The sequence below is a fragment of the Mus musculus genome, chromosome 1 (genome assembly GCF_000001635.26).
Source record: "Mus musculus strain C57BL/6J chromosome 1, GRCm38.p6 C57BL/6J".
In the NCBI taxonomy this organism is placed as follows: Eukaryota; Metazoa; Chordata; class Mammalia; order Rodentia; family Muridae; genus Mus; species Mus musculus.
The window spans coordinates 123,394,777-123,406,955 of NC_000067.6; the positions used below are offsets into that span (position 1 = coordinate 123,394,777).

Sequence of the window (12,179 nt, forward strand, 5' to 3'; positions counted from 1 at the left end):
TTTGAGGCATTTAGAAAAACTCCTGGCCCACTACTTACTAATGAGCTACTGGCAGTAGATAGTTGCTGGAGAAGAAACATACTTTTCTTGAGAATGTGGCCACTGGTATATTTCTTATCTTCCAGAAGTTGTCCAATCCACTTTCATATATGAAACACTAACTAGACTTAGTGGTTATTGTACATCAACAACAGCCACAACCACAACCACAAATACAACAAGAATAGATATAGCAAATGAAGTTGGGAGAGGGATATACTAAAGAGTACATAGAAAAACTGGGGGAAAACATGGAAAATATTATCATATTCATACATATATATATGTATATATATATATATATATATATATATCCCTCAAAAATACAGGAAAACTTCCAAAAAAGAGAAATTATTAACTAAATATGAAAAGACCCTTCCTTGGAAGACACCATCTGCCCAACATAATACTAGAAATGGTTTCCTTTCTTAATGGGCTAAATAAAGTGTCTTCATTTGAAAATGTGAATATCATGATATAATGTACATGTTTATAGCCTTGAATCTTTGTGAAGTTTTTCTTTGGTGTGAGTATACATATGCATGTGCATGTGTGACTTCATTTGTGTATAAGCCAGAGATTGACACAGGTGTCATCCAAGATTCAGTTTTTCCTTGGCTTTTGAGACAGGGTCTCTTCCTGAACACAGAGCTCCTGAACTGACTAGACTGGAGAGCCAGTAAGCTCTGGAGAGCCTCCTGTTTTCATCCCCCCAAACATTACAGATGTGCCTGGTAGGCAGGTACCAAACAGTCAAACTCAGGTCCATTGACATGCCTGGCAGGTAGTTTATCAGTGGTACTATCCTGAGTGTTTAAAGGAGTAGCTAAATATCAGAGCGCTGGGTTTTAACAATCAATAAAGACTTGAGAAATAGCTCAGTTGTTAGGAGGACACGATGCTTTTCCAAACTGACTGGGTTTAAGTCTGAGCACCCATGTCGGGTGGCTCCTATCCAGCTGTAATTCAAACTTGAAAGAATCTAACATTCTCTTCAGACCTCCAAGGGCACAGGCATACTCACAAAGACACATAGACACAAACACAGACACACACACACACACACACACACACACACACACACATACAAATACACACAACCACAAATAAATAAGATACATATGAAAAAATATAAACGTTTAGTAAAATTTCCTGACTATAATATTTATAAAATGTAATTTATTGGAAATATATCTCCCTAATGTCTCCCTAGTACTAATGATCATAAGGTTTACATAGCAGAAATAAATGTATTAATTTACTAATGACCAGTTTTCACATAAAAAATAAAAATATTGCCTTAAAATTCTACCTGCCTATGCCAATCAATCAATATTTGACCCAGAAAGACCCAGAAATGTATTCATATATAAATACATACATTTATTTAGAAATAAATGCAACTGCATTATTCATGGGTATATAATTAACTAGTCCACTTTTCTAACTTAATAACCTACTATGAAAATCAGTCTTTTATCCTGCTGTAGAAATTACACATGTCCTAATTTTTTTTTATTTCAACCTTGATTAAAATTAAAGTCACATTTGTGCAAATTCCTTAATATTGTAAACCTTGGCTATCTTTTTATTTTACGTACTGCCATAAAATTTGTCAGTCCAAAGTAAAACATTATAGGTACAAATGTGTGTGTGTGTGTGTGTGTGTGTGTGTATATATTAATTAATAAATACTCTATTTAAAAGAATGTGTTTATTCATATATGCTAATTATATACAAAGGGCTCACCAGGACATTTGAACACATGTAGATCATGTTTTTGTGTCCTACCCACTTCCACATTACTCTTTTGTTACCTCCTCTGCTGCTGACCCATTCCTCTTCCTAACCATGTCCATTGTATGTTTTTTTGGATGTTCCTGTGAGTTTCATGAAGGTTGCATCAGCTTCAGAATAATCACAAGAGTTGAAGGAGGGAAGAACTTAAATTAGCCTATTTGTGAGGGATTTTATGCCACATTTATATTGTATTTTGTATTTATAAAAAGAGATACTTCTGGCTACAACCTTGGGAAGCTCTCATAATCGCCTAATTTCCTCCCAATTATTTGTCATTATAAAGCTCTCTCTCTCTGTGTAGGGGGGATGTTCACTTCTCAGGATGCTTGTTTCCTCCTGAATGTGCGCTATTGAAATTTAATTTACATTGACTCATTAATCTTGACATATTTAAATCAGATATTAATGAACCTGATTTTAAAATAATTTAGACTTTTAAAATTTGTTTGAGATTTAGAAGGAAAAATGTTTCCTTCCTCTTTTCAAAAGGTCTCTAAGAAACAGCATAGTCACTGAGAACACATTGATTTTTATTTTCTACTTTAAAATATGCACTGCATTTTCTAGAATAGATGCATTTAAAATTGATTGTGCCATTCCATTTTAAAGTAGATTTCCTTGGTTATGAACATTCAAAAGTTAATATTCACGTATTTATTATTGTGTATACACTAGGTACACGTGTGGCTGGACATTCTATGGCATGCACATGGAAGTCAGGTAACAGTTTTGTGGCATCTGTTCTTTCCTTCCACCTTTAAATGGATTTTGCTCAGGTCACCAGGTTTATACAGTGAATCCCCTTACCACCTTAGCCATATTGCCAGTCCATACATTTGAAACCTACATAATGGCTTGATAGTTTTATGTATACAAAACTAGGAAATATGTATTTAGTGAACTTTTAGATTGTCACCAGGTTCTTGAAATTTGCTTGTGTTTTAGTTAAGTTCTACATCCCACTTGGGTGTAGTGACATACATCTTTAACACTTTAACACATCTTTTACTTAAGAGAGAGAGAGGTAGGTGCAACCTTCTGAGCTTGAGCAAGTCTTGGCTTATATAGTAAGTTCCAGAACAGCCAGAGCCGCATCGTGAGACACGGCCTCAAAATAATAAAAACAATTTTCTGTGTCCCAGGGCTGGAGATGTAGGCTCAGTTACTAGAGTATTTCTTCAGCAAACATAAAGCCTGGGTTTGATATGCAGAGCTGCATGAACTTGAATCTTAGCTTACACCTGTTATTCTGGCATCTAGGGACAGAGTTGGAGTATCAAAAGTTCATGGTCATTGTCTACTCTATAGTGAGGTCAAACCTACCTTGAACTTGTATCCATCTATCCATACATACATACATACATACATACATACATACATACCTGTATAGCATGCCAAGGCCCTCAATTCACAGAACATATGGCTGACAACCTTTTATTGATATCGTAATGATGCAGTTTGAATATATGACATCATCTCCCAAAAATACGTGTGAGCCTTTCACGTCATGGCACTCACTCTAGGCTCTTCTAGCCACAAGAACTAGGATATTTGGGACTGGGAAAGATCGTTTGGTTGATGAAGCCCTTGTCACATAAGCATGAGGACATCAGTTTGACCGTACAGAGCCCATGCAAAAGGCAGAATTGGTGTCATGCATCCATAATCCCAGCACTGCTCTGGTGAGATGAGATACAGAGGCAGGAGAATCTCTGGGAGTACCTGGATCAGCTGGCATAGCATAGGCAGAATTGAACAAGCAACCCTAGAGGTTGTCCTCTGACCTCCACAGCCAAGTCATTGCTCATGTATGCCTGTACATGCACACAAATACAGGTCCCAGGAAAGAGCATTGAGCCTTCAGTGACAATAAAACTGAACCAAAGAAAAATCCCAGAACCTACCTGGACCAGGAACATAGCTATGTGGTGGAATTCTCCTCTTCCACCTTGTTTAACAGGAACAGTCATGAAGAACTTGCTTCCATCTCTGGAAAACACTGGCTCCTCGTTCTAGAATGGAGAAGGGCACAGAAGAATCTCAGAATGTCTATGGGGTCAGCTTTCTAAGCAACATCAAACATAGGCTGTTCTTTGATTTGAATTAGTTTGGGAAATAGAAAAATTGTTGTTTTTAATTAAAGAAACAAAGCATAGCATTTAGAATTTTAATACATAGATTTAATGTCAGAGTATGTGTATGAATATCAAAAGTGGAAAAATGTTGAGGTATCATGCATTGGGGATGAACATAGCAAAAATTAGAGTGAAGGCCTATGAGAAATGTTTACAGACAAGAACTTTATAGCTTGGCATGCATTTGTACTCAGTAATTTATCTCTCAAACCTAAAAAGAGGATAAATTAATTCTATAGACCAGCTCATCGAAACATGTTTTTAAATAATAAAAGTCTTTAAGAAACATTTTTATAAAATCATTTACCAAGCAAGTTTGCTATCAAGAGATTCCTTTCTGATACTATGCTGAAAATATAAGAAGTAAAATGCCACACAAGTAGAAACTACAGAGATCATTTATTATAAATTTACTGTCATTCATTTTTCCTTAAACATCCACACAACCCACTCTTTCTGTGAATCTCAGGTAAGTTTTTAATTAAACCACAATGACATACATTAATACAATTATGAAGCTTTCAAAAATTAAATAACATTAAGTCATATATGTGTGTGTATATATTTAGATGAATATACATTTGGTACACTTGTGTGAGAATGTGTGTGTGTGTATCTTCTCAGAAAGAACATAAATACATTTACACAGACATACATATACACACACATCCACACAAACACATCCACATGAGTACATTTTTTAATTAGGTATTTTCTTCATTTAAATTTCCAATGCTACCCCAAAAGTCCCACAAATCATCCCACCCCAACCCCCCTCCCCCCACTCCCACTTTTTGGCCCTGGCGTTCCCCTGTACTGAAGCATATAAAGTTTTCAAGACCAATGGGCCTCTCTTTCTACTGATGGCCGACTAGGTCATCTTCTGATACATATGCAGCTAGAGACACAAGCTCTGGGGGGTACTGGTTAGTTCATATTGTTATTCCACCTATAGGGTTGCAGACCCCTTTAGCTCCTTGGGTACTTTCTCTAGCTCCTCCATTGGGGACCCTGTGATCCATCCAAGAGCTGACTGTGAGCATCCACTTCTGTGTTTGCTAGGTCCCAGCATAGCCTCACAAGAGACAGCTATATCAGGGTCCTTTCAGCAAAATGTTGCTAGTGTATGCAATGGTGTCAGCATTTGGGGGCTGATTATGGGATGGATCCCCGGATATGGCAGTCTCTGGATGGTCCATCCTTTCACCTCAGCTCCAATCTTTGTCTCTGTAACCCCTTCCATGGGTGTTTTGTTCCCAATTCTAAGAAGCAGCAAAGTGTCCACACTTTCATCTTCGTTCTTCTTGAGTTTCATGTGGTTTGCAAATTTTATCTTGTATCTTGGGTATTCTAAGTTTCTGGGCTAATATCCACTTATCAGTGAGTACATATCATGTGAGTTCTTTTGTGATTGGGTTACCTCACTCAGGATGATGCCCTCCAGGTCCATCCTTTTGCCTAGGAATTTCATAAATTCATTCTTTTTAATAGCTGAGTAGTACTCCATACACATGAGTACATTAAGAGAGCTAACATTTGATGTAGCATCACATTCCTTTCTGCCTAATTAAAGAATTTTTCTAAACATGGTGTGGTTTTCTTTGAAGATGTACAAGTTTTAAATTATTATTAATTTATTTATATTTATGTGTGTATGTGTCATTTTCAATGGAGTCCAGAGGTATGGGATTCTCCTGGAGCTGGAGTTATAGGGGAGTTACCCATATGGGCTCAGAGAATCAAACTCTGCCCTTTTACAAGAGCAGTGTTTGCTTCAACCACTGAACCAGTTCTCCTGCCCCTGTTATAGAACTTTGAAATGCCCTCCTGGACTTACAAATGGCCTCACCTCACTATTGTGAACTTCACCTCTCTTCTTACACTCTCGCTGGGTCAGAGCTTGCTCCTACCTCACCGTGGCCTTCGTAGTTTTCTTATCTTCATTTAGATCTTCCTCTTATGTCTGCATGTTTCAGCTCTAAGGTCACCTTCTTCATGATTATCCCAGGAAAGCCTGGTATTCTGCTGCTCCCCACAGTCTTGTCTGCTTTTACTTCCTACCTGTTTCTTATACCACTGTACACTTATATGCACTGAGTATGTGTGCATCTGTTTACAGGTGCGTGACTCATGTAAGCATGAAGCCTTCCTCTGTAACATGTGTCACATGGGGCAATAAGATTATAGTCCTCACTGAAACATGCTCTGGATCAGGAAAACTTATTCTTAACAGCAATGTCATGTGGATATTCATGAAAATATAAGATAATATATGTAATATCTTGATACCTCAGAAATAACATAAGTAAATTTGAATAAAATTATTAAGGCACAATGAAAACTCAAAACTCATGACTGCATGAAATCTTCTCTCACCCTCTGCCTTCACACCTAGAACATCCTTTATGACAGTGTTTCTGAGAAGTGGGAAATGACATTAGACCTGAGCTGATTAGCTCTACAAACTTCTATGTGTGTTACACACTTGCCAAACTGTCTTCAGGTCCTTTGGAAGTAAGGCCAACTATGTTAATTCATTACTTTCATTTCAACTATCCCAAAAGTGAGTATATGCTGCTACTTAAGTCATAATTATCTTAGAAATGTGCTTCCACTAATTACTGTGCCCAGCTTCTTCTATTTTATGAAATCCTAAGCATTCAGTAAGAGTTTCATGATCCTTCTAAAAGAAAAAAAAATCAACTCTGATAGACCACCAAATGCATTTTCTTATTGAAGAATTGATAACATGGTGTCTTTTTGTTTAAAAATGAGTTCTATGCAGCAAATATAAATTTGGATTTAATATAGTCATGCTTGTTAAACTGTTAGGAATTTTTATGGCTTGAAAATTTATAGAACACTCTGTGTGAAGGAGAGCAATTCAGAAGACATCAATATCTGTCACATTCTTAATTTCTATTGGTTTTCTTTTTAGTATCTAACTTAATTGAGTGAGAATATATTATTGGTTGTAAATTTAAAATTATACTTCTATTTCATCTTGCATAATAGGGTAAATTTGTATTAATGAGTGTATACATATATAGAACATGAAAAATTATTTCTCTCCATCCATGTCTACCACTGTCTATATATCTACCTGTGAATCTATCAACAGCCTTTCTATCTTCTCTTCCCCATTCAAGAAATGTAGATGGCAGTATTCTTGTGTGACATATTGCAGTAGGCATCTATTTCAATGGGGAGCAATAGACAAAATCCTTTCTGTTGTTTTATCTTGACAGAGAGATAGTAGATTTTACCACATAAAAATTACATGTGACATGCCTGGGTGGAGTGATACCCAGAGGAGCCTCCCTTTTTTCAGAGGAGAAGGGGGAGGTATATGGGGTGAGGGGCTGTATGAGAACATTTTGGGAGGAGAAGAAGCTGTGATAAGGATGTACAAGGTATCAATCATCAATCAATAAAAAATTACATGTGACTCTACAATAATTTTATTGGGAGATGATATCTGGTTAGGGTTGCAGAGGAGGTAACTTTGACAGGTGATTTATGATGAAACTTGAAAACAATGAAGGTCTTGGACAAGAAATTTGGGGGAAAATTTAGTTACCCGTACAAAAAGAGGGTATGTGAATACCCTCTATGTTGGAGAGTAATAATAATAGAATGAAGAAGATGATTCTTATGACAGTACGTAGTAGAATTGTGATGATTTCTAATTTCAACAACTGTGGACTCTCTAAGGGTGTTGGGTATGATGTAAATGCCCATGAGAACAAGCCAAGTTGTTTCAGTTGCGGGAAAGAAAATCTCTCCACCAAAGAAGTCTCTCTATCAAATGCAGAGCATACCTCTCTGCCTAGTCTAACTAGCCAGCTTGCTCTGTGGAAATTTGTCTCTGCCTTCTTTACAGGCAGACCACAGCACTCACCAGAAATTTACATGGATTTTGGGAATGTATGCTGGTTCTCATGCTTCCAATAGTAACTGATCTAACCCATGAGCCATCTCCCAAGCCCTGGAAATAACATTTTAGAGAAAATTACATAACTATTGTGTGATGGAAATGTTTATAATGGCCAACAAGTGACACAGGACACGTATACTATACCTGTTTAGAGAGCCAGGTGTCGGACGTCATCTCATATTTCTGAAACAGAACAATTGCCTCATGAAGCATCTGAGATCAACATGAGCATTCATCCATGCAATCTTTCTTATACTCTTCTTTTTATGATTTTACCCTTTCTTAACAAGAGAAATCCCTTCAGAGATCCATCTCGTTGGCAATATTGATTTGAAAAGTAGAGATGCAGCATTTTGAAGAGGGTACATCCTAAGAGGGCATTATCAAGGTAGTACAGTTGAAAGGTCACTCTCCAGTTGTGTTTTATTGCATCCTTCAAAATTCAGTGAGCCACCAGACCCTGTTTTCTTGCTTTGTAGACATCATCTAGAAACAATATTAAGTCTCCAGCAGAGCTGGGCAAACAGCCAACAGTAAAGTTCAAAATCTCAAATTCTTTTAATTAATTCACTCTTAGTCATAACCATTTTTTCTCATTATTAATCATTCAGTGTTAGAGAAAAATAATACAACCTATGACATGTCAGATTTGATTTTCCTTTGAAATATCTTGCAAATGGTCACAGCCAAGATCATTGCAAAAGCCAAATTTGACCAATTAATCTCAAGTTAAGTAGATAAAATATTTTAAAATTAATGTTGTTTCATCATGACATAAAGCTCAAGTTTGTTGAAACAAACAAATACTTATTTTAAAAGGGAGTCAAATTAAGAAACCTAAAAATACTGGGCATGGTTCTTCTCTACATGAGGGAAGGCTCATTTCAAATTGTTCATACTATTTTCATATTTTATGTCACTTGTTCATTATAAATATGCACTGTAATATGCATTATAATTGATCTATTTCTCTTAAAACACTATTCATATGTAAATATGTTTTTTCTCCGTGTGGGTACATTGCCTTTAGAGTCCAAAAGAAAGCATCAGATCTTTAGAGCTGGCCTTACACAGTTGTGAGTCTCCTAACATGGATGATGTGAACCGAACACTGGTCTTCTGAAAGAACATCAAGCACTCATAACCACCAAAGCCAGATCCTGGCTCCAATCACTTTCTTTTTTAAAGCATGTATTTTCAATGTTTCATTATATATGGCTCCGTGCAAATATTAGAAAGCATTTAAAGAAATTATTCCTTAATTCTCCTTGTTCACTAAAGTAATTCCCATTATTTCTACCGCAAATATAAAATAACAAGGACAACTGCTCTTTACTGTCACCCTGGTTTTCTTAAGACTCCAGAGCTAAATTCTTACATACTGTCATTCATCATACAGTTTACATGTGCAGAAAAATGAAACTTTTAAACTCAGACACAGCATAAAATCACTACAGTCTCAATAATATTTTAAATAAACCTAATGGCAGACATGAGGACATAGAGCAGGTTAACTTATCCTTGTGGTCATGTAGTAAAAATTCTTAGGTTTTTCTTGCATGGAGGAGGTAACATGATTCTCTGGTTGGGCCAGTTTTGCTTCTCATATGTAAAGCAAGCATTCTACTGAAGAACACTAGCACTTCTATTCAGGACAAGTTTAAAAAGACTAGGTTGTCAGGTGAGTAATAACCCATTTAGAACAATTTATCAAATACACCAGGAAGTCTGGCCAATCTATAACCGATGGAACATAATGGTTGGGAGGATATTAGTAATGCTACAAATGTAATACAAAAAGCATAACTCTCCTCCAGCCAGTGATGGTAGCTTTGTCTATCCAATTCACACTCAAGCTATTACATGACAAACTACTGCTTATTTAATTCTCCTTTTGTAAAAAAAAAAAAAAAAAAAACAAAAACAAACAAAAAAACTATTTAGGAAGTGTGTTTCTAGAATGTTCACAGGAAATGAAATGTACAGACCAGGAGTACTTATCTTCAACAGTACTGATGATTTTATTTATCTATGTATCATCATAATACGGAACCTAGCATTCTCCCATGTTACAGGCTTATACAATGGCTCCAAAAAGACAGTCTTCTAATCTATTTCCTATAGTTTGATTTTTCTGGTTGTAGGAAGCCAGAGAATTAAACTGTGCATCATCTATTGGTGTCAGGCTTCTTTCTTAACACATTTTGAGATGTATCCCTCTCTTGTTAATGTTGTTTTGTTGTTCTTATTTTGATTGTACCAGCATCACACACACACACACACACACACACACACACATGCACGCGCGCGCATATATACATATATGTATGTATTTATATGAGGCTCTGCTTAGTGAAGTGGTGTGTGTGTGTGTGTGTGTGTGTGTGTGTGTGTGTGTGTGTGTGTGTGTATGTGTGTGTTCATATGTGTGTGCTTTTGGTGTAGCTATGCCATGGCTCATGTTTGGAAGTCAGAGGACAATCCAGGTAGCAGTCCTTGCCTTCCACCTTATTTAAGTCACTCTCTCTTGCTTGCTACTGTCCATGCCAGGCTGTCTGAACTGTGAGTTTCTGGGTATTCTCCACCTTCCACCACCTATACTGCACAGAAGAATCCAGCCTTATACAAATTCTAGAGATCTTAATTCAGGTCCTTATGTGGGCATAGCAAACACTTTACTCAAAGACACATGTACCAAACCCATATAACTACTCCTTTGTAAATGGCTGGGTGGAACTCTAGTATGTTAATATTACCTAGTGTTTAATCCATTGCCTGTTAAAGGACTGTTACCTACCAGTATCTTTTAGCCACTGTGAATTAAATATCACTAATACTGTATTTTCTCTGCAAATCATTTTGTAAATGTGATTTTACTTTTGTTCAAATATTAATGGAATGACCAAGCAGTTCATATAGGTGTACTCCATAAAATATGTTATTATGCATGCCATGTTTACATTTTTGTTTAATTCCAGTTGATCTTCAAAATGTATTTTAATGGCATTGAATTATTTTCAGTTTTAGCTGCAAAGAATACAAATCTTAATGTTTTGTCCTCTCACTCACAAATTCTGTTTGGTTTTGAGTTTCTCTTTTAATTTACTCATTCTCCTATGTACTAATATCTCAAGAATTTAGTCTACGTTTTTCTAATGCATAACAAGGACAAACAAATTTCACACATTTGTGACATTTGGACTGGTACATTGTATTTATTGAGGCATTTATTTGTGTGTGATGCCTTTACGAACACAGTTTTATCAGCTGTGGTTTTTGTTAGCCATTTTCATAACAGTTCCTGATGAATTTCTGATTTTAATGGATTTCCATATTTTTTCTACAATTGGTGATTATTTGGCTTATTTAGTAGAATAGAATTGTATTATTTTTCCTGCTGCCTTGACTAAATAAATATTTGACAAGAGGAAATTTATCTTAATAAATAGTTCATTGCGGATTATAGTCTGAGGGATATAATCCATTGTAGCAGGCAAGGCATGGGGCAGGGACAGGGCACAGCCTACTCTCATTTCATTCACACACAGGGGGCAGAGATTAAACAGAAATTAGGCTATCAATCCTCAGCCTACTAGAGCTTTCACACACTACTGCCAACTGGGAACAAAGTTCAGACATATGAGCCTATGGGGATGATCTTATATTGAAAACACAACCTCAGTTATAGTCCATAATCTTCTCAAGAAATTCGACATTATGTCACATCGTATTTAAGAGTGTGGTTCATCTCAAAATGACATTAGATCATTATGAAATAGTTGACAAATAGTTTCTTTCTATCTGGTTAAAAATTGTTTCATTTCCCCTGTAGAGTATGTATCAACTGATACAATAAATGATGACCCATTTTCTGTAAATCATGTGCTTCAACCAATAGCTTGCCAGTCTCTGAGGCTCACCTCTCTTTAGTATGAGTACAGGGATTCTAGTTGATTTTGCAGTCCATTTGTACAATGCATCTAACTTTCTTATTTGTAGGAATAGTATGAGTTATTTACATGTATAGATTTCCCAATAAATTTATTTTACCTTTTTCTTGAGGTGGGCTCTCTCTCTCTCTCTCTCTCTCTCTCTCTCTCTCTCTCTCTCTCTCTCTCTGTATGTGTATGTGTGTGTGTGTGTGTGTGTGTGTGTGTGTGTGTGTGTGTGCTAGCCCATTTGTAACAGGTATGTGGAGATCAAAAGAAAAAACTCCTGAGTGATTTTTTCTCCTTCAACCATATAGATCCTGGGAACGAACTCCCAT

The 12,179-nt window shown here is 36.3% G+C and overlaps 1 protein-coding gene across 4 annotated transcripts in view; it reads right to left on the reverse strand.

Annotated features, from left to right (window-relative positions):
* The window catches only part of Dpp10 (dipeptidylpeptidase 10), a 1,513,678-nt gene that overhangs the window by 62,639 nt on the left and 1,438,860 nt on the right, over positions 1 to 12,179 (reverse strand). For all 4 annotated transcript variants that reach the window (XM_006529626.4, NM_199021.3, XM_006529627.4 and 1 more), the window contains exons 12-13: positions 8,057 to 8,095; positions 3,745 to 3,852 (exon numbers count right to left, since the gene is read on the reverse strand). In XM_006529626.4, coding sequence (XP_006529689.1) covers positions 3,745 to 3,852; positions 8,057 to 8,095 — 147 coding nt within the window. The remainder of the gene's footprint in view (positions 1 to 3,744; positions 3,853 to 8,056; positions 8,096 to 12,179) is intronic.